The sequence below is a fragment of the Lagenorhynchus albirostris genome, chromosome 10, assembly GCF_949774975.1.
Source record: "Lagenorhynchus albirostris chromosome 10, mLagAlb1.1, whole genome shotgun sequence".
NCBI classification, from domain to species: Eukaryota; Metazoa; Chordata; class Mammalia; order Artiodactyla; family Delphinidae; genus Lagenorhynchus; species Lagenorhynchus albirostris.
Window position 1 is genome coordinate 74,424,091 of NC_083104.1, and position 27,302 is coordinate 74,451,392.

General features: G+C 41.8%; 1 protein-coding gene across 3 annotated transcripts; it reads right to left on the reverse strand.

Annotated features, from left to right (window-relative positions):
* Positions 1 to 4: 4 nt before the first annotated feature.
* On the reverse strand, positions 5 to 27,302 carry ENPP5 (ectonucleotide pyrophosphatase/phosphodiesterase family member 5). Of its 3 annotated transcripts, none has more exons than XM_060163032.1 (4): positions 27,265 to 27,302; positions 9,043 to 9,906; positions 7,396 to 7,572; positions 5 to 4,232 (listed from the first exon to the last, which is right to left on the reverse strand). In XM_060163032.1, exons 2-4 carry the CDS (start codon positions 9,869 to 9,871, stop codon positions 3,805 to 3,807), a joined length of 1,434 nt encoding a protein of 477 aa, XP_060019015.1. In that variant the 5' UTR covers positions 9,872 to 9,906; positions 27,265 to 27,302; the 3' UTR covers positions 5 to 3,804. The 3 variants fall into 3 exon arrangements, with proteins under 3 accessions (XP_060019015.1, XP_060019017.1, XP_060019018.1); XM_060163034.1 differs by lacking the exon at positions 27,265 to 27,302 and adding an exon at positions 12,581 to 12,652; XM_060163035.1 differs by lacking the exon at positions 27,265 to 27,302 and adding an exon at positions 12,430 to 12,556.

Genomic DNA, 27,302 nt, shown 5'->3' on the forward strand with positions numbered 1-27,302 from the left:
ACAATTATTCAATATACAATGTGATGTCATTGATGATTTTTTAATTTGTCACCTTCTCGCAAAATATACATACTGTGATAGATGTCGACATGACTTAGTAATACTGCAAAATCCACCTAGGCATTCATTACAATTTTTTTAAAACCAGGATTCAGTTTGCAACATTTAACCAGATTTTTAAAGCAGTGTATAAATATGCAATCCAACATAAGGACATCACTGGAAAGAAAGCCAAGATAAATTTTGCAGAGTTTCTAGAGCTATAATTTATTGACTTACAGTAGACAGGAAGAAGTTTGAAAAAAGGTGATTACAAAACACTCAGGGTGAGGGCGGGATTACAGTATTTAAACTTAGTTTTGTACATGGCCAGAGTATTTAATGTCTTTTCTAATATAGATTCAACAAAGTTTCCTCTAATAGAGCAGTGATTAATTTCCTCTTTTGACATTCATTGAATACTTCTAGGAACTGTGGGAAAACAAAAAAAAAGGCACTTTACTTTGGAAGAGAGTTCTGTAGCATTTCAAAAGTGGTAAAACTTTATACTAACAAACTACTTTTGTCTCCTCGTGGTTTAACTCCTGGGCTAAGATCCTTGGATCCAGAACCATTTCCCAGGCCCTGCACTTCCCGAAGTTTGGATGCCAGATTTACTGAATAAAATTGATTCCAATAGAGAAAGAAAATTAAAACCAATTTCTTAATTAAAGATTGAGAAAGTATAAACTATTCTACAAAAAAGTTTCAGGCCCCCAAAACAGTGATCTCTTTTAGTGCCCCTTGGTTGGGTTTGATTATCCCTGTTATATTTGCTTCATAAAACTAGTGTTGTAGAAAAAAAAGCATGAGTTTTTGAGGGGCATATAACATTGATATCAAACCTGATAAAAATAGCATCAAAAAAAGAAAACTATAGATTTTCTAGAAATAGGCTCTTGTAAGAAACTGAAACTAATAATAGAATCGATCCTAATTTTACTTAAGAGGACAGAAAGCATTTTGAAAAGCAATTTTCAACTTAAATGGCAGGTGGCAAAGGGAGAAGACATTGCAAAATACATGCTGAACAAGAAAAATCGTTATCAACTAATCAACTTCAAAATAGACGACAGAGGATTTAGAGCAAACATGTCAGTGTTGTGAGGGGGGGATTCCATTCCTGGGACCTTTTAAAAGTTCTTACTTACAGTTAGGAAGATTAGCTGGTCTACATGTTATTTCTATATGCTCATTTGTGTTGACTGCATACAAAGTTTGACCACAGAGACATGCGGATAAAACCAAAACAACAACGAAACTACCGAAAAATGATGAGTGACTAGATATTTCCCCAGCAAAGTTTAAAATTTTATTTTCCTTCAGGTAAACTCTCCTGCTGATATTTACAGGAAAATAAGTATCTGCAGATAAAGGAAACCATTCAATAATCAAATCTTCATATCAGAATTTTCATGATTTCATCAGCGTTACAGAATCTACTCTCCTCTGACTACTAAGGTAATAGCACCCTCTAAAATGAATTTAATGCAACAATTAGTTTAAATACAGAGAGCACTTGAATAATAATGCTTTTAAATAGACCAGTTTCATCTTTCAGTCATTAGATTGGCATCTCAATAACGCAGATAAGTTCATCGCTACAAAGCAAGCCAATACGCGTGGTCACATGTTGTAAAATGTCTAATCCGGAGTTCAGACTTCTTGAGGAGTCTGCTATCTACCATCCCACTTCTCAGCTTTTTCATCTATAGTACATTTCCAGCGATTCCATTCTATCCCATTTAGAGGTTGTATTGGTGACATGAGAATTAAGTGCTAACACTGTTTACTGGTATCATCATTTAAAAATAATTCATTTGGGCTTCCCTGGTGGCGCTAGTGGTTGAGAGTCCGCCTGCCGATGCAGCGGACGCGGGTTCGTGCCCCGGTCCGGGAGGATCCCACATGCCGCGGAGCGGCTGGGCCCGTGAGCCATGGCCGCTGAGCCTGCGTGTACGGAGCCTGTGCTCCGCAGCGGGAGAGGCCACAACGGTGAGAGGCCCACGTACCACAAAAAAAATAAAATAAAATAAAAATAATTCATTCACCTGATTTTAGGAAGCACTTCAATTATATTTTTCACTATGCCACTTTTGTTCTTTACATCTAGTTTATCCTTTCTGGAATACATTTACCACTTTACCTACTTTTAGCGAGTTGGTGCATAAATATACACAAAATCACAGTATTTTCTGTGGGCCACGTGTCTATAAACTGGTTTCTATTTTCTTCAAGGAAAGCTATTCTTTCCAGGGCCTTCTCTTTCCTCTAAGAAACCATGGGTAACACTACCCTCTCCCTAACCAGCCTACTTAAGAGATCTAAGGCACATCTTTCCATGGAAGGGAATGGGAAGCTGAGATGAACAGGCAGGTGAAAAAACCTACCCAGGAGGTAAAGTCTATTTGTGAACCTGGATTCATCTTTGAGTCCACTGAGCATTTGGTGAGTGGATATTCAGATATTTCAGGAAACAAGGCTATAACCTCAGCTCCTCTTGTTTCAATTACCTGTTACCTCTAGGAGCTTCACTATTTTTTGCCACCAGGCACCCTTTAGCATTGTCCTGGGTACACTGCAAACAATGGCCCTGCCTAATTTTTTTCCCCAAGTTTCTGTCTAATTTTTTTTCCCCCAAGCTCCACACAGTTCTTTTCAAGGATTGTGTGGCCTACATTTTCCCTAATGTAGTTTGTGCTCTCTTGCAATTCCAGACCTTCACATGCTGAAATCTAAAAGATGCTTGTGCTCTGTCACTACAGATTACCAGAAAGAAAACACTGTTTTATCTCATCTGATTTTGTAATGCGATTAATAGTGATTTCGTTTTCAAGGAAGCAAATAATTACAGAGCAAGAGAAAATATTGCTGAGATGGTGCCTGATGCCTTCTAGTCAGACCAGTGCTAGACTCGAGAGGAAAGAAATGTATATTCATGGTGTCTTATTTTTTTTTTTTCAAGCCTACAGAGTAGAGGTCTCATGGTGTCTTACTATTAAAATCAGAGTAAAATGACTAATCAGGAAACAGCAATAATGAATTTCATGATGGAAACAACATACCTGGAATGAATCCGTCAGTATTTGGATCTCTTTTTGGGGGGAAAAAGTAAATGAAAACCCATGTCCATTGCAAAGAAATATGACAAGGAGTGCCCACAGATGCACCCTGCTGTTGGGAATGCATCTCTTCAAAATTCAGTGTTCAAAGGTCATCACATTTCATTTTCAACAGTTTTCACTTTCTTCATGCTCTCCCAATTTAAGAAGATAGATAGATTTCTACAGTATTCAGGAATTATTAGAAATTTTGTTCCATTTGAACAAGGAATAACAGGTATTCTGGGACATGGGTGCAAAAGTTGTCTTTTTCAACCGAGTTATCAGACGTAATTGTCAATAAAGTGCATTTCACATAAATGTACCCATTAGGAGACTAATTTAAAGTGCAATATGTAAGGTACTTCAAATAGTGCAAAGTTGTTAAATATATACATTGTATGTGCCAAGTCCAAATAAAGCAGGATCTTACCTACCAGAAGCCAGAGAGGACAATGGAAACATACTTCCCCATCTTTCATCCTTTGCAGGTATGTGTATTTTGGTCCATGTGCATGAGTGTGTGTGTGTGTGTGTGTGTAGGACTGCCTCTGCATATGTATGTAACTGCTTAATGGTCTGTGCAAATGTTTGAAGCTGGTTTCCTAGAATTTGAAACCTTTAAACACTGACATAACTATGCAATCTCCACATCAAAGGAGCATTAGGCTTGTAATAATGGTTGAGATATTTCAGCCTGAAAATCTGGTAAGGCAGGTATTTGACTGCGAATTAAATGTTTAATGAAAATTATTAAAAACACAATAACTATAATGCTACCTAGAGAGACCCCTATGAAATAAGCATATGGTTCCTCTTGTTCATTTTCTCTTGGTTTGACACTACCATGGAGGAGAGGAGGGCTCTGTGTATAAGGACTTGCTCTTGGAGTTGGTGAACTGAGCAGATCCTGGACGTTCCTGAGTGATCCGTTGTGTGGCACCGCAGTGATATTGAGGAGGTGGCAGAGCAGGGGGTACAGATCTGTTGAGTTCATGGCCTCTTTTGTGAAATTCTTTCGGAAGGCAGGACCGTGGGCTAAAAACATGGGATGCATTTCTGCTAATGCATTATCATAACCGTGGTTGCCTACTGTGAAGATAAAATGCATGAACAAGTTAGCCAACCATATGGTATTAAAATGGAAATAATTGTATCATCAAATTGTGAACTTAAATTTTATCTAATTTGACTTTTTTTTTTTTTTTCCTTTGTGGTACGCGGGCCTCTCACTGTTGTGGCCTCTCCCATTTTGGAGCACAGGCTCCGGACACGCAGGCTCAGTGGCCATGGCTCACGGGCCCAGCCACTCCGCAGCATGTGGGATCCTCCTGGACCGGGGCACGAACCCGTGTCCCCTGCATCGGCAGGCGGACTCTCAACCACTGCGCCACCAGGGAAGCCCGCCATGATTCTTTTGAGTTTATTATTCAAGTGAAAATAACGCTGGATTTATGAATCACTAGGAATCATCTGACGGGACTGTGCTATTCTAGTTAATTAATCAATAGTAACCTTGGGAAATGTGCCATTATATAATTTGTAATTGATTGGATGACTGCTGTGCTCATGTCTATGAAAAGTTGGATCTAGACTCTAATCATGGAGGCAAAGATAAATCATATCACACTTCTTACTAGAAAATCAGATTTGAAGTGAACTCACTATGACTTAGAAAACTTTTCCCATGAAGAGGGACTTTGTTTCATAATGGTAGCCCCTACAATAAATGCTTGATCCAGTAGACAGTATTTAAATACTGTCTATTATTAATAATGGATGCCTAAGGGCAGAGGTTCTCAAACTTGAATCTCAAACTTGAGACCCCAGGGTAGGGGGATGGGTGCAGGTAAAAACACAGATTGCTGGGCTCTACCCTCACAGTTTCTAGTTCAGTAGATCTGGTTGGGCCCAAGAATCTGCATTTCTAACAAGTTCCCAGGTGATTTGGGTGCTGCTGGTCCAGGGAACACACTTTGAGAACCACTGCTTTTGGACATTAGGGCTGAATTCTCTTATAGAACTCAGGCTGAGGACTGCAGTAGCCAGTACTTAATTATTTGTTGAATAGACAATTATGCTGAACATGATGTAACAGAAATAGGAGCACTATTAAGGTTTTCTGCTCAAAATAGGTGTGACTCATCTAGTATGTGTAGTTCACCAAACCAAAATTTCAAGAGAGCCACTTACATTTATGTTAATTGTAAATTGTCATTCAATCTCCTCAGAGGTAGCAGTTCTTTTTTGAGCAACCCCTCCAACATAAGAGCTATCTGCACAATACATGAAAACCTGAACATATAAAGGTGGCAACTATTCTCCTGGCCAAGGAAATTACTTGTAAAAGCCTTCTTAAAACAGCTCTCCTGGCCTGATCAAATATTGTTTTACAGATTATTATCTATATGTAAAACCTGTTTTCAGGACCAGAAGCCATGTACCTGTATACATCTGCCAATATGCCTTACATATGCTCTACAAATGCCATGGCCAGGCAACTGCTTTTCTCTTTATCAATAAACATGATGGGGACACAATTCTAGCTAAAGGGACATTTTGTTCATCTTTTATATGTATCAAGGACCAGTGCCTAAAAGAACATTTCTAGATAGTGTTGACACCATGTGCTTGCTTCAACATTCAAGTAACAGAATGGAAACAACTCCCAGTGAATTGATTGGTAGTGTGTGTTAATATCTCCACCAGCTGAGAAAGTGGAACGCATCCAAGAGAGAGAATTTCAGATGGGGGCTAGTTACGAAAGTGCTGAAGCTCAGAAGCAAACATGGGATGGCAAGGTTACCCAGTGAGTAGAACAGTGGGAACCTCCCATGGCCCCCACGCTGGAGGGACAGAAGGAAGAGGTAGTGTCCCCAGAACCCCAAAGCCAGGACTACCCAGTAGGCACTGAGGCCATAGAGCAGGAAGTCGTCCAGAGCTGGGATCACAGAGGACATGAAGTCACTGTTAGAGACACAGCCTGGGGCAGAGAGAGTGGGGGAAAAATAACCTGGCTTTCTCCCAAACTCCAGCCTTCCACACTCCTGCAAAGGTCCTCTATTGACCAAACTGAACCAGAAACCAGTTAGCAAAGGAGCCTGGGAAATTTAGTCTGTAGGGATCTGTCACTGCTGATAGAAAGCAGAGCAGGGTAAGGGCGGGGAGTTTGAGAGCAAATATGCAAATAACAGGCAAAATAAAAATCCTGTGGATGACTTTTCCATTTGACTAACTTGTTAAAAGCTACAGGAGAAGGGGAAACTACACTTAAGGATAGCAGGGGGGGCTTCCCTGGTGGCGCAGTGGTTGAGAGTCCGCCTGCCGATGCAGGGGACACGGGTTCGTGCCCAGGTCCGGGAAGATCCCACATGCCGCGGCGCGGCTGGGCCCGTGAGCCATGGCCGCTGAGCCTGCGCGTCCGGAGCCTGTGCTCCACAGCGGGAGAGGCGACAACAGTGAGAGGCCCGCGTACCGCAAAAAAAAAAAAAAAAAAAGGATAGCAGGGGGACCTCCATGGTGGTCCAGTGGTTAAGACTCTGTGCTTCCAGTGCAGGGGGCGTGGGTTCGATCCCTGGGTGGGGAGCTAAGATCCCACAAGCTGCATGGTGTGGCCAAAAATAAATTAAAAAAAAAAAAGGATAGCAGGAAGCTCTTTATTTTGCATGCTTTAATTTTAAATAGGATTTACATTATATTCTAAATTTATTCAATGGAAATATCTCCAAAATTATACCACTAGATATTCATTAGGAAAATATATCTTGATATATTTTTATCCATGCCAATATGCACTTATTTTTAGAAATGTTTCCAAGGTGTAAAGCAAAGCTGGCCTATATTTGGTAGAGCCAGAAGCGCAAAAGAAACTAGAAAGCTAGCAACTGAAAAGAAAAACAGAGATTAAACTCTTTTGAAATCAGAGTATAAAACAGATGCAGAAAATGATTCAATTTATAAAATTCAGTTAGGTCTTCCTCCGGAACATAATGGTTATAATAAGCAGTACAGGGCACTGTGCTTTTCTTTGGTCTGAAGGCTTCAAGAGAAGTAAATGTTCCACTTTTAGGAGGTTACCTCATTTTAAAGCCCCAATAAATCTTTATTGGGATCTTTATTTAGCTATTAATGTGTGACACTAGCTAGTTACTCAATCGATAAACAGACTGTTGAATACGGCAGAAACAACTCCCACTTAGCCTCCACTTTAGCAGACAACGATGCAGAATGGGGAGAAATACTATAACATACTCACACAGAAAGTCATCTGACTTATTCCGTAAAATATACCACCCTTCGTCAGCCACTGCGAGAATTGGCTGAATTCGACTGTTGTGTTTGTAATGCCATCTGTCTGGAATCTCTTCTTTTTTGTAAACAGTCAGATTAGGATGAGCATGAGCTAGTGCTTCATAGACTTCATCAAATCTGCCTAAAAGAGAAGGATGAGGAGAGGCAGTCAGAACAAGACACTCACTGCTACAGCCAAAGAAACAACCATGGCAACACAGGTCAATCAACGCAGACATCCTACTGACGTAGACAGCCAGCAAGTTCAAGGTAATGAAGGCTCACCAGACACTTTAGAACTCCCATCCTCTTTGAGGAAATCATCTTGTGGGGGAAACTGAGAAATAATCTTCTCTTAAAGTAAATTCACCTTAAGAGAAGACATTTTATAGAACCAGAAATCTCTAATCCCTAAAGATTAAATACACACACACACACACACACAGGTACTAAGTGGTGGCACAAAGTAAAATGTCAAGGGCACTGCAACATCTAAACAAAATCAAAGAGCTAAGTTCTGGTAGTTCTGAGTACAGAAAGAGAGACTCTCAAGACAAGAAAATTCGGTAAGTGGAGGGTAAGGGTTGGTCAAACGTTCTTTGAAACCCTGGAGGCATTGCAGAAGTACTCCCTGTAACTTCAAACGCAGTACACCTGGGCAATATCTTTCATCCTTTTCTTGTTTTTCAAATCCATTTGTTGGGGCTTCCTCCCTGCCAACAAGGGAACACCATACCAACTTGATCAGGGGAACTGAAGGGTTAATGCAATTTTCTTAACCACAGAAGATTGCTATTTTGTATTGAATTGGTAGAAATGTTTGTGTGCCGCTGCACGTGCCTATTTTAACATTCCCTGTTTCCTATGATCCTCTTAATTCCCCTGCGAGGGCTCTAACTCTCATTTGTGAGCTCTTCAGCTTTTCAAGATCTGTTTTCTCATTGGATACCTAGACTGACCCCAGGAGGTGATAAAACAAACGTCAGGAGTTGCAAGTCTGAGTCTTGCGCTGCACTTACCTTTTGACCTGGGGATGTTAAACCTTTTGAGCTTGTTCACCTATCTTTAAAACAGAAATAACGAGAGACAGAGCTGGTATGAGGCTTCCAGGAGAGGTTTGTAAAAAGTTTGAGGTACTGTTACTACTTCCCCTGTTTACAGATAAGAAAACTAAATCGCAGGACGACCGAAACTCTCTCCTTCCTATACCCCACTGCTTCCCTATTAAGCAGGTCCTGACTAAGGATCCACTGAAGGCTTTAGGGCTTCCATAAAATCACTGGTAAGTGCAGGCACATTTTGTATATATCTTCCCATCTCAATTTCTCTGAGAATGGAGGCTGTAGCTTTCACCATATCCACTGACGCCAAAATGGTTAAACGCGACTACCATAAATACGTAGAGAGAGCATCGGTTTTAATATTCTAGGAAAAAGTGAAAAATCAGACTGAGAAAAGAGAGTTTGTCTTTTCAGAGACTAAGGATTAAATCCCAGAATATTACCATGACAAAGGCAAGTACACTTGAAAGACACAGAAACAAAAATCCCCCACTCAATAGCACTGGGCACACGCAGACCAGGCCCCAGACCCCCAGTCAGTTCAGACTTACCTTCTTTGGGCAAGATGGCTGCCACCGGCGACTTGTCAATCAGGGTATAGTGGTCTTTATCCAGATACTGGTCAAGCTCTATGATCCTTTCCTCAGAACACTGCGTCATTCCGTGATCACTTGTGATGATTAGGTTCAGAATGTTCCACAACTTTGCCTTTTTCAGCATTCGTATGAGATACCCTAACCTCTGGTCAATATCTGAAATGACAGGCCCCATGAGTGGGCTGTCTGGTCCCAAAAGGTGGCCCATGTCATCAGGTTCTTCCCAATAGAGAAGACCAAGATTGATGGGCTCTTTCGATGTAAACCATTCAATAATTTTGGCAACTCTCTCTTCAAATGAAACGGACTCATTGTAAGGCATATAGTAAGTAGGAAAGCTTTTATGTATTTTGACATCTGTTCCGGGCCACATGGCTGCACCACTCGTGTGTCCCGCCCTCTGATTTGTGATCCATATCGGCGTCGCTTCTTCCCAAAACTCAGAATCATAAATGTTCATATCATCCAAGGAGAAAGATTTGTTCAGAACAGGATCAAACATGTCATTGGCCACAATGCCATGATTCTCGGCAAAGAGGCCAGTTACCAAAGTATAATGGTTAGGGTAGGTCTTTGTAATAAAAATATTAGTAACTTGCTTCACGTGGACACCATATTCTTTAACATGATGAAAATGGGGTGTTGGAACTCTGTATAAGTAATCCCAACGGAATCCATCAAATGAAACTAGTAGAACCTTTGGCTGGTCTGGTTGGAGAGAAAATGTAATTGAAAGTGTCAATGCAGCAAGTATGAAGGACACCCAGAGAAGTTTTGAAGTCATTTTCAAAGTACTTGATCAGTTCAGTGTAAGACAATCTGTTTAAGAAACATATAGAAGTTAATGGCAATCATTTTGTTTTGTATACTTCACCCAAAATGGAGAGGGACGGTGCTGAGTAATCCCTGTTACATCGTAAATCGCAGCCTGGAAGGATTACGCTGCAGAACTTCATCTTAAAACAAGAGACCTGGGGCTCCCTGTGTAAATAAAGCTAAAACTTATATTTGCATTTTAGAAACTGTTTTAGTTTCCAAGAATTTATTGAAACACTCCTCAAAGAAATTATGTAAATAAGCTCCTCAAATATCATTTTAAAAGATGATATAATTTACATACAACGTTTCAGAAACATTTTCAGGTTGACTCAGACTTCTGACTCCTGGTCAGAAACATTTATATAGTCGAATACCTGTGGACATATTTATCATTATGGTTAGATGGGCTATAGGGACCTAGCAACAAGCAACTTTGCACTAGCAAATTTAAAAATAATACTCTTTAAAAGTACATGTGTACACCTCTGTTTTTCAAAGGCAAGGCTTTGTGTCTGGTCCATCATGGTAAGAGATGTGAGAGATGTCATGAGAGAAAGGAGAAAATAGATTAACTTGGTATCCTGAAGTGACAAAATTTGTGACATTCAAATATATTTGTGAAATGTAACTTGCATCCATGTGTTAACAATCAAAGCATAGCCTTCTTTAAACAAAACAATTAGATTATGAACTAAGTATAAACTGAAACATAATTCTAAAACTTGATGTTGACCTTCCTAATCTTAAAATTCATCAGCATTTAATCTTATCAGTGATGTGTGTAGAAAAGGCACTTCCCAGGATTAAATTACCTCTTGGGATCAAGGTTGTTGTTATTGTCGTTGGTAATCCGCCTATATTTCTAAAAAGCTTTTATTCTATTCAAGAAAGCTAATAAGAGATAATATGAAAAAACAATACATAGGTAAATTTGGTCAGTTCCCATTGGGTTTGCAAATCCAGTAAGGATCTTTTGTTCTCTCCCTCTGCTGTCCATTCTTGCATGAAGGTGTTTATAAGCCCACCGAAACCTGGATCTAACCGTATTTTATGTCAAGAAATCTCTTGAGAGACTTCCCTGGTGGCGCAGTGGTTAAGAATCCGCCTGCCAATGCAGGGGACACGGGTTCGATCCCTGGTCCGGGAAGATCCCACATGCCACAGAGCAGCTAAGCCCGTGCGCCACAACTACTGAGCCTCTAGAGCCCGTGAGCCACAACTACTGAAGCCCGCATGCCTAGAGCCCGTGCTCCGCAACAAGAGAAGCCACTGCAATGAGAAGCCTGTGCACAGCAACAAAGAGTAGCCCCCACTCGCCGCAACTCCAGAAAGCCCACGCACAGCAACGAAGACTCAACGCGGCCCCCAAAATAAATAAATAAATAGATAGATAAATAAATAAATTGATATTAAAAAAAGCAATCGAATTCAGCTTTGGACATCTTCCTAATTTGAATATGCTGAAGACATACTTAAACCTCAAAATTAGACCCTGTCTTGCCTTGCTGTAAGTGCAGGTAAATAAAAACTGCTTGGCGTGCTTGCTTTGCTGTCAGGGGCAAGAATTCTGTTTTGTTTTTTAATTGATTTCAGCATACCTACAACTGAAATTGTTGCTTAAACTGAAATTGTTTTAGGTATTGGTCTCCAGACAATGGTTCAAAAATTAAATTTAAAAACTATTTCTCAAACAGCAATAAACTTTCGAAACCTGGAAGGAATGTGAATAATCAGTTCCCATAAGGAACTGCAAGTATACTTATTAACATTTCTGGCTAAGATTGGTGATCCTTTCCTCTCTCTCTCCTTCACCTTCCTAACACAAGGAAGGATACTATGAACCAAATGCAATTTAAGGCTAAAAAAGAATCAACTATATGAAACATCTGATTTTCCTCTATTTTAATAAATTAATTCAGCAACTGTGGTAAGCAGGAAAGAACTGCTTTCCTGGGACAAATGAAAATAAACAAAGGCTAAGTGTTGCCTCAAGCTTAGGAATGTTTCGTAAGACAACATCATCACATCGATGACATAAAGCAACAAACTGGGAAGTGGGGGTAGGGATGAAAGGAGATCTGATTTCTTCTCCACGCACAAAATGCTGCACTGTGCAGTGGAATCCCTAGTTCTGGGCCCAGATTTCACTGAGCTGCATTCCAGTTCCTCCTCCCCTCCAACCCTTCCCCCACAGACAGCCTTGGAAATCTGGAGGGACGGGGCGTCAAGAAACGAGAGGAAGGACACTGAAGGAGGAGTAGGTGTGTGTAGAGCGAATACACATGAAGAGGAGGGTGATGCATCGCCCCATCTTCTTCACCGGGATTCCATCCTAGCTCCTGGAAGGATCTCGAGGTAGGGTACGTTTCCAATTCGCAAACCTCCCGCCCACCAAGGCTGGCAGATGCCCTAACGTGCTCTGGGTATGTGTGCAGTGAAAATGGGTGGGAGGGTAGTTTGGGGAGCCCGCAGGAGGCGGGTGGGTCCCCGGCAGGCCAGCCTCCCACACTCCCGGACTCTTACCCTCGCGGCGATCCGCTCAGTCCACATCTGCTTGGGGCAATGGGAGGGAGGGCCTGGAGGGGGCTCCCTCCCGCACACCGGGGGCAATAGCGGGGAGGCGGCGGCAGCAAGGGGCACCCCCCCCCCCCGCCCCGAACCTGCAGTCCCTCACCTTTAAGCCACCTCAGCGCAGAGCACCTGACCAGCACCGCAGGCCCGACGCAGGCCCCGCCTCTTGGCTCCCATTGGCTACAGTGGGACGGTTCCTGCTGGGGTTGCGGAGCAAAAGCCGGGCTCCTGGGATCGCTGTCCCGCCTGTCAATCAGCGCGAGCGGGGCGGGCGCTGTGGGGTTCGGAGGGTGGATAGGGCGGGAGCCGGGGGAGCTCGAGGAGGCGTGGACCCGGCCGGGAGGCCCGAGGGCGGGGAGGCGAAGGCGCCGGGCGCTCGCTAAGGCCTTCTCTGCCGGGTCACGAAACCTTTATGCGCCGTGCCTGTTCCAGACGGGCAGTTGTGCCTGTAGTCAGTGATGCAGAGAGATCATAGTGCGCTATCCCATTTTTTTGTTTTGTTTTCTTACCACAAATGGGTGGCACCATACCCTGGACTTTACTCCGAGGAACACCTGAGCATCCCAGGATATCGATAGGACGATGCAAAATCTAATTTAAAAGGATTTAATTTAGTGAGCTCGGCAGCCCCAATGTTTATTGTCCAGGTTTTGGCAATGTCAGGTCTCTGAGGGATCTGCAATAGTGTGGCACCTAAGAATGCACATATTACACCAAGCCGGGTTCCCAATCGGGCTAATTTACACAGGGTGAGAGACTGGACAACATGGGTGCCTGCAGGGCCACACTCTGCTCCTAGCTTTGTTTCCAAATATGCAATAAAGCTAAGAACGTAAGGTCTGATGCCTCTTTCAGGAAGTCTTCTTTGGCCTTGTTTCTTCTGCTCCCTTACCACAGTGGATTAATTTTTCAGGTGTTTTTGTAATCAGTGGTATTTTTAGGTCAGAGGGAGTGCAGGCATGTGCGCAGTTTGCCAGTTTGGTCCCAACTATATTTATCATAAATTGTAGCAGTGACTTTGAGCTCCTCTGAATTTGTCCATCTACAGAATTCCCAGGCCTAATTCTGACCACCATGCAATGGGCAATAATATCTGCTTGGTTGTCACAACTTAAGCTTCAACAACTTAAGTCGTTAAAATGGAGAGCAAAGCCAGTAGCTCTGGGTCCCCTCCAGGGCTCCCAACCCCTGTCTGGTATACGGGGACCATAAGATGAATGACAGGCCTGCTGATCCTTAATTAAATGAGGCAAACATTTCAGTCCTTGTTTTTTCTCTTTCTCTCAACTTCTCATGGAGGGACAGTCCCTGCCCCAATGGCTTCCTTCCAAATGCATCATACCATCCCCAGGGGTGTCTGGGCACTCTTCCATGGCCTTTTATTTGTAGTGACTTGAGTTTATGGTTTTCCACGTGTGGGATGGGGATTAAGAGGGAAGCTGGTGTCTCTGTTTACCCAGACCCAGTGACAATGAAGTTGTACAGGTTGGTCCAAGTGCCCAGAGCCCTGTCCTTTGAAATTGCCTCAACTCGGAATGGGGTGGCCCAGGATTATGTCTTTGTCCCCCTAGAATAGGCCCCCCTGTGTTCTCCCAAAACAGTCAGAGAACAGCATATGCTGATTAGAGAGCAGAGCAGTGAAAACAGGCCTGTCTCGCTGGGCATTGTTGGACTCTGTTCAGATGACACTGCCTGACTCTGCAAACTTTTTGTGGAAGACACGATTGTATTCACGACCCACCCCTGTGAAACAGGCATGGTGCAGCTGTTAACCACAGTGCACAGCACGGAAAACGAGGCATGAGGGGGCCAGCGAGTGCCAGAGACACTGCCCAGATCCCCATATAATGACATCTAGTGTCAGCTGGCAGGCTTGTTATATAACTTATGTCTCTAATGGTAAAAACAATCTGGCTTACATAGTACAGCTACAGGAATGATTGTAAAAACATGGAATTCCTGCTTCCACATCTGTACCAGCCCTTCTGTCCTCCCTGTTACCTTGATTTCTGTCCAAATGCAATCACTACTCAGCCAGTTATGGTCGCCTAAGCCACAACCTGTTAACTGTAGCTATTCCTTTGTTTTATATTATTGAATTAATATATGTAATCATTGAGCTAGTAATATTTTTCTGAATAATGGTGTAACAGAAGAATCAACTTCTTTCATGGGTTTTGGGCTGGAGATGGGGGTCCCTCTGCCTGCCTAATAGGGGTTGGAGAGCTGAATTATTTTCTTCCTCAGGAGCTGGAAGAGGTTTGTGGTAAAACTGGAATAGGATCTTTTTTTTTTTAATGAAATAGCCAAGACTGGCTCTGCCACAGATGTTTTGTTTTCAAAACTAGTCTGTGCCATGTGGTAGGGAAAATGAGCAAATTATTTCACAGTTTTAAAAATCTTTAAGGTTGTAATATACTCCACCACAACAACTAAAATAAACAAAGTCTATCTCTTAATCCTTTATAGAACATTCTGCAAAATATGGGTCTCACATAGATTAGGAACCATCAGGATTCTCGTTCTGGACAGACCTTAATTCTTTTTTTTTTTTTTGATTGATGTATAGTTGACTGACAATGTTTCAGGTGTACAGCAAAGTGATTCAGTCATATATATATATATATGTATATATAAATATTCCTTTTCAGATTCTTGTCCATTATAGGTTATTACAAGATATTGAATGTAGTTCCTTGTGCTATACAGTAGGTCCTTGTTGTTTATCTATTTTATATGTAATAATGTGTATCTGTTAATCCCAAATTCCTAATTTATCCCTTCCCCTCCCCCCCCCAAGACTGACCTTAATTCTTGATAAATAGTAGGTCTCCACTAATTTGGACTCATTAGCAGAAGTTCAACCCAATGAGTGAAAAGTTAAATTACAGATTATTCAAAGATTTAGTCCAAGTAATTTTATGCCTATTAGTAATTTAGGCCACTAATGATATATTTGTACTAATTAGAACTATATTTTCACACAAACAATTAGTATGTTTTATTCTCAGAAAGCTTTATGTCAGTCAAATATAACTGTGTAAACTTCTTTGCATTACTGGATTTTGCAAATTGTATTCATAGTATATTATTTTCCTCGGGCTACTGGAACAAAGCACACAAACTGGGTGGCTTAGGTCAACAGAAATTTATTCTCTTACAGCTTTGGAGGCTTGAAGTCTGAAATCAAGATGTTGGCAGGTCCACCCTCCCTCCAGAGGCTCTAAGGAAGAATGCTGCCTTGTCTCTTCCAGCTTCCATTGGTTCTGGCGTTCCTGGGCCTGTTGCAGCTCCAATCACTGCCCCACTGTCACATGGTGTTCTCCTCTGTATGTCTCTGTGTCTCCACATGGCCTTGTATGAGGACACAAGCCATTGGAATAAGGCCCTCTTTAATCTAGTAAGACTTCATCTAAATTTAACTCGTTACAGCTGCAAAGATCCTATTTGCAAATAAGGTCATATTCTGAGGTTCCAGGAGAATGTGAATTTGGAGGGTTGAACGCTATTCAACCCAGTATATGTAGCTAGCAGAATGTTTAATTTTACGGCTCATCCTAGATCCAAAGTCCATGAATTATGATTAAAATAGCTCAAATCAAGGAAACTGACAACATCTATTGCAGAGCAACTGCAACTATGATATATTGCTGGTGGGAACAGTACGGCCATTCTGGAAAAGTTTCATATAAAGTTAAATGTGCACTTATATAACCGAGGAATCCTACTCCAAGAGAAATGAAGATATCCACTCAAAAAGTTATAAGCAAAGTTTAATAGCTTTATTCATTATTAAAAGCTAGAAACAACTCAAAGGTCCTCAACAGTGCATAGATACACAAAATTCTGGTATATCCATAAATGGAAGACTATTCATCAATAAGAAGGAATGAAGTACTGATACATGCAACAACCTGGATGAGTCTCAAAAACATTTTGCTAAATGAAAGAATGCAGATACAGATGGCTATGTACTGTATGACTCCATTTACATGACCTTCTAGAGAAGGCAAAACAATAGGAACAGCAATTAGATTGGTGTTTTCCAAGGGCCGATCGTGAAGGGAGGGGACTGGCTACAAAGGGCCACAAGGGAACTTTCTGATGTGAGGGACTTTTGATTGTGATGGTGGTTACATGACTGTCTAAGTTTGTCGAAATCCAGAGAACCATATACCTGAAAATATTGAATTTTCCTCTATGTAAATTATACCTCAATAAACAAGAGCAACAAAAAATAAGCCCTGCTTTGTGGTCTTCCCCCACAAAGTTCATGAATTAGGCCTAGGGGAGATTGACTTTTAGTGGTCACATTTCTGTGCGTAGCAGTGAGCCGATCAGCTCAGTCTGCAGCATATAAGAACTTGAACTTGCAAGTCTAGGGACTCCTTGGGGCCCCTGCTCTGCTGCTTTTCATGTTCTTTCACTTTATGAAACGAAGTCTGGAAACCATACGGGAAAGAAAGGATTATTTTCTAGGCTAGAACTGAATGTCATTGGTTGAATCACCAAATCAGTTTAGGATGTGCTGATGCAGGCAGGAGGGACCGTTGTCTTCTGGTACCTGGCTTGAGGTCTATCTTGAAACAAGAAGTTCTCAGAGGAAGCCAAATACAAAACTGCACGCGTGTTTGTGGTGTACGGGATGAAAACATTTAGTCAGAACCACATCCTCAGCTCTTCGTGGAGAATACAACCCTCAGAAGCCTCTAAGTAGTACCTGGTTTAACCTCACCATTTATTTTGAAAGCATTGGCTTATCATGGGAATTGTAATTCTGCAAATTTACTCAGTGTGGGAGGACCTAAACATACGGTCCCTCTTTCAGACCAAAAAGACACTCTAGGTATTTATATTTAAAATGTACATATAAACATCCTTTGCAACTATTATGTAGTTAGAGTGTGCCCTGGGTTCTTTTGTCAGTATTACAGTTGATGAATAGACAAAGCAGGTAGCAATTGCTTTTACGGCTTCATGCTTTCTTGGCCTGGAAGAGTAGGGAAAATCATGGGACGATTCTCCCTGCCCCATTCCCCAATGGCTACAATTTTATAATTGGAAAGTCATCTCTTTGTGTTAAGGCTTTTCTTGCAGGCGTGATGCCGATCTACCTCTGTTAGCCATTGGCTTGCACACGTGTGTGACTAAGTCTGACTCACTCAGAGGAGCATAGTTTGTAGGACAGAAAGGCCCTTATAGGAATGGGTCAGTAGGATGGGCATTTTCTTTTGAAAGGCGAGTAAATAGACTGGTCACCCTTGTGTGCATGAATTAAAATTAGTATCTTTTTCTCCTGTTAATTTGTCTCATGTCAATTTTATTATCAGTCTGGCCGCACAGCTCAAGAAACGTAGAGGGGATAAGCTCCCCTCCACACAGCACCACGCCTTTTGTGCGCCCTTCTCTCTCTGTCACCTGACTGTCCTGTGATGCTCTTTAAGTTGCCCTCTACTCTTTGAAGAACAATTTTGCCAACTCTCATGATTAAGAGCATCTCATGACATTTAATTTCCTCTGTGGGATCTTAGCATTTTTGGGTAGAATAGCCAGTGATGTGTTTTGCATCCCACAGCTGGCCAGAGGAATTCCTATTTTTTTCCTAAATGATGTTACGAGCCCTCTGGCTTTCTAGATCATGGCTGCGTGACTATATCGGGAGCGCTGTTTATACTCAGATCATGAATTATCTTCCTCGATATAAGAATGGGCAGAAAAAATAAGCAGGACCAACTTTATGTCAGGAGTCTCACATCTTCTATCCATCTGTTTGTAATTTAACGGAGGAATCGGAGGGGCCATACGTTAGACTTATTATCTGATGTTCATTGCATCAGAGTTAGAAAGGGAAGGGATCTGTCCCTGGAGAAAGATAGGCGTGAAGTCAGGAGGTAAGTAATGCTCACACATAAAAAGGGCTGAGTTAGCCAGTGCACTCACTGGCTCAATAAAGTATAGGAAACCCCATGGGTATCATCTGGCAGGAGTGAATAAAGAGACTGGCAACGATGACTGTGGGTACTTGAATTGAACATGATGTGGGGAAAGTGGACTGCTACTATACCTCCCCTGCTATATCTTGGACAGCTCGTGAGCATGCATGGTCTAAAAAAAACTACAACTGCAGTATAAACTCATCAAGGGGCCCTGGATAACCCCCCAGAGCGACCTGATTGTGCTTCGCTCACTGCATTCCATCCCCATTCCTCCAAACGGGTAGTATTTTAGGACCTGGAAACGTAATTTGCTGTGGAATTTGATAAAATCCTGCTGCAGAAACCTGTTCATTGATTTAGTCATGATAGAAAGTCGGTATCAAGCACTTATTTAAGCCGTTTCCCTCCATTAATTTCTTTAGTTCTCACAATGGCCCGGTGAGGTGGGTACTATTATTATTCCTCATTTTATATATGAGTACCCTGGTCCAGAGAGATTAAACAATTTACCTAGTTCACATAGCTAGGTGCTGTCAGAGCTGAGATTTGACCCTAAGAAGTTTGGCTCTAAAGTATACACTCTTAATTCTATACTGTCTCCGATATATCCTAAGATCCTAATAGCACAATGATAATTAATTTTTTGCACAAAGATAATTTGCAAAGTAGTTCACTGGCTTGCCTTTTTAAGTCACTACTTTGGCATTTCCTTTACGTCTATTTATAGTTAATTTTTTTTTTCTTTCTTGAAATGATCAGTTCTCAACTTAGCAACACCACAGGGATGAATGTAGGAATCTCATAGTCCCACTGGTACATATTTAACTTGGACTTATCACTTATGGCAAAAGATTAAATATACCAAAGAGCAAGATACATTTTCTGTTGTCAAGCCATGCAATCTAGTAAAAGGAAAATCGAGAAAAAAGAACCAACCCCTTCTACAACATTTCCCCCCATTCTTGGACAAGCATGGTACTTTCAAAAAGCAATAATATTCACAGCTACGGATGAAACAGCTGAGGTGAGAAATCTAGTCTGGGCACTTCTCTGTCTACTCTTTGCCTGGCTACCTCCCCTAAATTTTTAAAGACCAAGGTCATAAGTACCTTCCTCCAGGACACCCACCCTTTTGCAGCCCTGCCTGGTTATGTGCCCCTGTGTACCCCAGAGGGCCCTGCGTTCCTCAGCCATTGCATTTGTAGTTGTTGGTTAATGTTCCAGGTGGCTGAGATGGGGCCTGATGACTTGTGTGTTCCTGGTCACTGCAATAAAAGTTTACTGAACGAATGGATGAGTGAATGAGGAGGAAAGGAGTGTTGAGAGATCCAGAGGTAAGTCTGGGTTCTAAACGTTGATATCTTCTGAGAACAAGGACCATGCTTCAGCCCCAGCACCAGGCCGGACACATTAGTCTTGTTCAATGCTCTGAATTCACTGTCCTTTAATATTTGAGGATGAAGCTGTTCATCATGTTAAACAAGACTTGTATAAGAATGGTTTGCCACTTTTAGCCACCATGTATTCATAACAGCTTTTCTATCAACTCATTTTATTTTTAGTGGAAATATCTGGAGTGTTTTTCTAAGATACGAGATTAGCGTGTTCAACAGAATGAATAGAGCAAAGAACAACTTATGTTTAGTTGATAATGAATAGTCCAGCTGATCCTGTGTAGGGTCCCTGTGGGGAACTAGTGGGAGGGGAGATTAGAAAGACAGTTGTGGGAAGCCCTAAAGCCATCCAGGCTAAGTAGTTTGCACTGTGTCCTGTAGGGAAAGGGAAACCATAGAAGACTTTTAAGTTATGAAATAACAAAGATGCATATTTACTATCAGAGCGATTTTTAAAAGGAAGCTTAAATGAGTCTAATATTTGTTTGAAATATATCTTTAAGCCACTGGACTTTGGGTTTTATTGGTAATCACAGATTAGTCTACCCCAAGTAGTATCTCAGTGGCTGGAATGTTTTAGTAACTCAATAAATATGAATGCATGACTGACATCAGAAAATTAGTCACCACAAAAAATAAATCCAAGGAATAATATTACAAGTGTTTTTAGACCAAAAAGATAGACCAAATGGAAAATGTAAGCTCAGCTGAACAATCTGAAGATGACTAGATTAGTGATCTATCAGGCCAGGAGAAAAAGGACGCAGTGGAGCAGGACTCAGCAAGCATTTTCTGTAAAAAACCAAAGAGCAAATAGTAAAGCTTTGAGAGCCATGTAAGATGTCTGCTGCATTTTTTTCTGTTTGGGCTTTTCAGGAGTTTTTTTGCAATTTTTTCAAAATGTAAAAATATTCTAAGACTGTAGAAAAACAGGCTGCATGCTGGATTTGATTGTGAACCTCTGTTCTAGGGATTTGGGCCACTAAATAAAATTATTCCTGACCTCCCTTTTTTTTTTTTTTTTTTTTTGCGGTACGCGGGCTTCTCACTGACGGGGGCACGAACCCGTGTCCCCTGCATCGGCAGGCGGACTCTCAACCACTGCGCCACCAGGGAAGCCCCCTCCTTTTTTTTAAACATAATTATCCGTGTTCTTTTATTTTAACGGGTCACAGAAAATTCAAATTTTGATATTAACCATGTAGTTTTACTGAGACCCAACACTAGTAACCTTATGAAAACCCAATAACCTCGGGGACAGAATCTCAAATAGGAAACAAAGAAGCAAGAGAAATGTCAGTCTTTTTAAGGTCTTTGTAAAGAAGGGGGAGAAGGAGACAGAGAAGGCAGGAAAAAGAAAAAGCAGCAGCAGAAACAAAAAACAAATGAGCCCAGGACTACTTACTAAGAGCCCCTGAGTGTTTATTTATCAAAGAAAACAAGGAATTATTCTCTCAGGTTGAATTTTGCCCTGGCAACATATGTCCTTGTTCTTCTCATCCTGCCAGAGCAGTCCCATTTTTAGAATCATGGAACATATTTGCACAGGAAGCTGTTTTATGATGAGACATTTAAAACTCTATTTTGTAAAATCAGCTCTGATTGAAGGTGAATCACAAAAGTCTATAAATCTGCCCCAATAACCGATTCCAATTCCACAACTTACTTCATAAGAAGAGTAGATAGAAAAAGCAACCTAGTCCCTGTCAGAGCCTTTTTTATAAGGAACTGGGTTCATCGATGTCAAATTTTTGGAAGATGCTATAGGTGAGAGAGCAAGTATTTTTGCTAATGACCTTGATGGCCCGTCTTGGATTGGCTGTCTAAGGAAAGTAAACAAACAGCTTGATGTGCTGCATTTCAAATGTATTGTGGAGCTGGTCTCTTCTCCTCATCCTATTGTGAGTACCCTAAATACAATTTCTGAATTTGGTTGACCTTTCAGGTGGTGTTGATGCTTTGAAAAATGTTTCTTTGGTCTAAGGACTGAAACAAACAAGAAATGATACAGTGAAATGATCCAGAAGGAGGCTGAAAACCGTCTTTGAGGAAGAGGGGTGACAGTGCCCCTGAGTGAATTCAAATTTCACGGCCACCACTGGATTCTTACCTAGGTTCAGAAAGTTTTTAGAAGACTCAGATGAAATCTCTGAAAGCATACAGCCTGAAGGACAGACTTTTGATAGTCACAAGGAATATGGAAGAAAAAAGTGGGGGAGAAATATTCAGAGAAAAATAAGAATCATCCTGTTTCAAATATGCTCCATTCTGAACTCGCTTGCCGTAGGTGCTGTTGATTCTAATCCTTTTCTTTTACGAATGGCTCACGTGCAGGTGCTTGTATAAATACACCATTGGTCCAGCTGGCCTTTTGCTCTGCTAAGAGAGAAATCATAAAGAAATCCAAGAATCCGACTGCTCATCTATCCTTCAACTAGCCAAGCACAGACTATTATTCTAAAATGCCCTTGAACAGTAAGAAGCTATAAAGCCTTATCATGATAGTTCTTAAGAAAAATCGCAGAGGAATGTTTTAGAGGTGTTGGGGATATGAGTCCTGAACAGAAAGGGAAAATGGAGAGTACATATAAAATAATAAAAGCAGAAGTTGCAAAAGAGATGCTAGTAATGGTCCCCCAGCTCTGCATCCTCCCTGCCCCCTTTGCCCTTTCTCCAGCGGCATCCCAGGATGCTCCATGTTTGTACACTGCACATCTTATATGTGAGTTTTAAATCATGCTCGACTAACAGAGCCAAGTAAACCAGGCTGAGACTTGGCTAAAGATATAGAGGCCAAAGGAAAGACTCACTAGAACTCCACGGGACTGAGGGTGATCTGTCTGGAAGCTATATAAGGCACAGAAAGAGGTCGTTACTCCTGATTTTGGGGAAAATATCCGTTAGGATTTGGACATTGGAATTTATGTAAGTATAAATGTCGTACTTAGTATGTTCCAGCTATTTACCCATAACTCAATAAGTGGACTTCCCTGGTGGCGCAGTGGTTAAGAGTCTGCCTGCCAATGCAGGGGACACGGGTTTGAGCCCTGGTTCACGAAGGTCCCACATGCTGTGGAGCAACTAAACCTGTGCGCCACAACTACTGAGCCTGCGCTCTAGAGCCCGCGAGCCACAACTACTGAGCCCACGTGCCGCAACTACTGAAGCCTGTGCACCTAGAGCCCGTGCTCCGCAACAAGAGAAGCCACTGCAATGAGAAGCCCGCGCACCACAACAAAGAGTAGCCCCTGCTCACCACAACTAGAGAAAGCCAGCGCGCAGCAATGAAGACCCAGCACAGCCAAAAAATAAATAAATTGAAAAAAAAATAACCCAATAAGTTTTCTTAATTTCTCCATTTACAAATGAGTTAAGTGAAGCATAGAAAGGTTCAGTAACTTGCCCTAAGTCACACAGCTAGTAAGTGACAGAGCCAGAATTTAAACTGTCATGTCCCACCTGGAACCTCAGAGTTGGGATAAAGATTATTTTAAGCTGAAGATATTTGAAATTCAAAAGATGCAGAAACAAGTCTTCTCAGAGCTTCCTTTATCTGACCAAAAGCAGAGACTTCTGAGAAATTAGGGCTGCCATAAATTCCCTCTAAGGGGCAACTTCTACTCCCCAAAGTAAACCTACCATAGATCCCTCTTTGGGGTAGATCTGTGGTCCTGAAGAAGATAGACCACTGATACCTGTGCAGACAAACATTATCACAAACTTTATCTCCTATTTTTCTAAAAACCCATTTGTCTTCCTAAAGATGCCTATTTGTTCTTTCCCTAGAAGCCTTTCTCCCCCTCCCTTTCCTCTGCTAAGTTAGGTGTACATATAAGCCTTTAACTGTAACCACGTAACGCAGCAGCTACTTCTTTTCTAGACCCCTGTGTGCAATATGAATCACCCTTTTCCTCCTGTTGACCTTTTGTCAGCTTAACTGGCAGCCTCCTGTTATTAAAACTAAGAGAGAAGAGAAGCAAGACTTCCCTCCCCTACAAAACCCAGGCATTTTGGCTATAGAATCCACGCTCTAAATCAGGGTTGCTCAACCCCAGCACAATTGGCATTTGGACTGGACAGTTCTTTGCTGGGGGCCATCCTGTGCATTGTAGGTTAATAGCATCCCTGGCCTCTTCCCACTAGAGGCCAGTAGCATTCACGGCTCCCCCCACCCCGCCACTGCCCCAGTTGTGACAACCAAAGATGTCTCCAGACATTGCTAAATGTGCCCCCGGTTGAGAAGCTCTACTCATTATTCTGCCTCTCCCTGCTCTGGTGTCGCATTTTCTGGGAAGCCTTTCCATTTTTTTTGCTGCGCTGCGTGGCTTGCAGGATCTCAATTCCCCAATAACCGGACCACGGATTGAACCCGGGCCATGACAGTGAAAGCCCGGAATCCTAACATTAGACCATCAGGGAACTGGGAAGCCTTTCCTGATTCTCCTCTGTCAAGGCTGATATTTATTGAGATATTACTATGTGCTAGGTGATGCCTAGCTTTTCACATGTACTTGCTTGTTTCTTCCTCACAAGAAAACTGTGTGGTTGGTCTTATTATTACTTGCTTCTATAAATGAGAAAATGAACTCAGCCCAGTTAAGACCCTGCGCAAAGTCATAGGAGCCCTGAAGCTGGGATCCACCCAGGGTCTGTCACTTTCCAGCACGTGTGCTCTGACCCGCCCACTGCCTTACATCGTCAGGCCCTGTTTATAGCTTGGTCCTCCTCCACTTGTCTGTTTGAGAGCAGAGACCAGTGTGTCCCCAACACCCAGGCACCACACAGTGCTCAGCTCAATGTTTCTAAAGTGAGTAAAGAAGAAACAGTAGATTAAAATCTTCCCAGCTCCAAAGGGGGACACTGTGTAAACCACACACAAGTTCCCTACCCAAGAGAGGCTGCCAGGCCAACTGTACAAAACAGAGTATCCAGGACCTCACTGGACTCAGAACTCAGAACATTCTTCATTAGAAAAACTTCAGAAATGATACAGGTTGTACATCTGAATGTTTCTTTTTTTTTTTTTGCGGTACGCGGGCCTCTCACTGTTGTGGCCTCTCCCGTTGCGGAGCACAGGCTCCGGACGCGCAGGCTCAGCGGCCATGGCTCACGGGCCCAGCCGCTCCGCGGCATGTGGGATCCTCCCGGACCGGGGCACGAACCCGTGTCCCCTGCATTGGCAGGCGGACTCTCAATCACTGCGCCGCCAAGGAAGCCCGTTTCTCTGTTTTAAGGCATCTCCTTAAAATTAAGTCAAATGACCTGAGAGAGAGAACCCAAATAGATGGCAAATTCTTTCTCAAAATAAACATGACAGGCCTTTAGGATTAAATCACTTCATCCCCAAATTGTTGAATACATGACTTCATTCCAAATGAAGTTTTATAGGTAAATGTTGTTTAATAAAATGCAACAGAGGGTTAATATAATTTCCCCTCTCCCAGAAGTGAAATATTTTCTCTCATATCAGCATCTCAGCCCTGGATGGGATGCTGAGATCGTAACTAGGACTTGAAGGTGGGCTTTCTTTCACACTTTATGTCATTGCTCTTCTCCAAGGCTCTACATGCCCCTTCTGCCCCTGACAAGCCTAAGGAAAGAACATTAACCTTGGAGCTATAACTGGCTTGAGCCTTGGTCCTGCCACTCACTAGATGAGGAACATTAAGTAAATCTCCACTTTTCTGATTAGTTTTTTTATCTGTATGATGAGAAACATTCCATGATCTTTTTCCCCTAGTGCTGTCGTAAGATTAGGTAATAAAGGAACCTATTAGTTATGTTTTCAAACATGATTTCCCTGCCTCAGGAGAGTTTCACTCTGTTGGGGTTCTTGAAGCGACTACTGAGTAGTGTTTTTCAGGCAGCTGTCTGAGGGCTTTTGTGAGGTTCTGTGTCCCTTTTTTGGACCGTTCTATCTTTGCATTCATCACTCCCCCTCCCAGACGCTATCAGCACTGCTGGGGAAGACACAGAACCACTCTTGGGGGTGTTCACCCAGGGAAAATCACACTGGGTTCTCTCCTATCCCCAGCACTCAGCAGTCCCCAAGCTAAGGGAAATGTGGTTGGTGGCCTTGAGGAAATAAAGGAAACAAACCTGAAGTGTGTGACAAAGGGTCAGTGGGGAAGCGGCGATGAGTGGTCCAGTGGCCTTGCCTGGAAGGTTTGGAGCACAAGGTGGTTTCTGAACCAACTGTGTGCACATGTGCCTTCAGGGTTTTTTTTTGTTTTGTTTTGTTTTTTCTTTTCAGCCCATGATGTCTGGGTAACTTCATCATTAACTTGATTTCAGAACTAAATGTTCTTGCTTGGGCAAAGTCATTTTTGCTATACGTAGGAACATTTCTCTTATCCTGTCCCTTCTTTCTGGCTTACGCCATTCATCCTGGACTCAGAATCTATTTGATTTTTTAAAAATGAGATTCAACAACCCCTGTGAATGTCTGACTCTAAATGTGACATTCTATTTGAATGGGAGAAGTTAGAGCAGGTTAGGAAATGGGCCAGTGGGGTCTTTGTTTCTGAAGAGATAGGAAAAGAGCTTTGTATACAGCTGGCATTATGAAAGTTATTTTTCCTGGTTTTACATATATTGCTGTTTTTCTCGATGGAAGGTGAAGGAAATATTTACAATATTGCTCCTCTCTCATGGTTAGGACTTTTAGGATTGTGAAAAAACTTTCTACATTGTGGTTTCTCAGGAAATATGGGAAATAAAGAGAAAGGTCTTTCTTCTCTGGAAGATAATGGTAAAAAGTGTTTGCATCGACACACAGGCATATCCCAGGCAAAGCCTGTCACACAGTATCTAGCCATGCTGTGGGACGGAGACACTTCTCCCCAAGCAGAGACCCTTTCAATGGATAAAGAAGTTGTGGTACATAGATATGGTGGAATATCACTCAGTCATAAAAGAGAATGAAATAATGCCATTTGCAGCAACATGGATGAACTTAGAGATTATCATACTAAGTGAAGTAAGTCAGACAAAGACAAATATGATATCACTTATATGGGGAATAAAAAAAATGCTACAAATAATTTATTTACAAAACAGAAATAGACCCACAGACATAGAAAGCAAATTTATGGTTACCAAAGGGTAAGGGGGGAGGGGTAAATTAGGAGTTTGGGATTAACAGATCCACACTACTATATATAAAATAAACAGCAAGGACCTACTATTTAGCACAGGGAACTATATTCAATATCTTGCAATAACCTATAAGGGAAAACAATCTGAAAAAATATATATATATGTGTGTATATATGTTTTATATATATATATATATATATTAGTTATATAACTGAATCACTTTGCTGTACACCAGAAATGAACACAACATTGTAAATCAACTATACTTCAATTTAAAAAAAAAAAGACTCTTCCCAGTAAAACATTCACTATTACTCTCCTCAACTGGGAATCCAGAGAACCGTTTCTCCTCCACTTACCAGGAGCACTGGAACACGTTTTCTTTTTATTTGTACAC

Bases quoted from the DNA above. Each gene is read 5' to 3' on its own strand.
- ENPP5 (XM_060163032.1), bottom strand. From the start codon at position 9,871: ATGACTTCAAAACTTCTCTGGGTGTCCTTCATACTTGCTGCATTGACA. The intron at 7,573-9,042 runs GTAAGTCTGAAC...CTTCTCTTTTAG, and splicing joins AGCCATCTTGCCCAAAGAAG to GCAGATTTGATGAAGTCTAT. The intron at 4,233-7,395 runs GTGAGTATGTTA...TTATCTTCACAG, and splicing joins TAAGTCAGATGACTTTCTGT to TAGGCAACCACGGTTATGAT.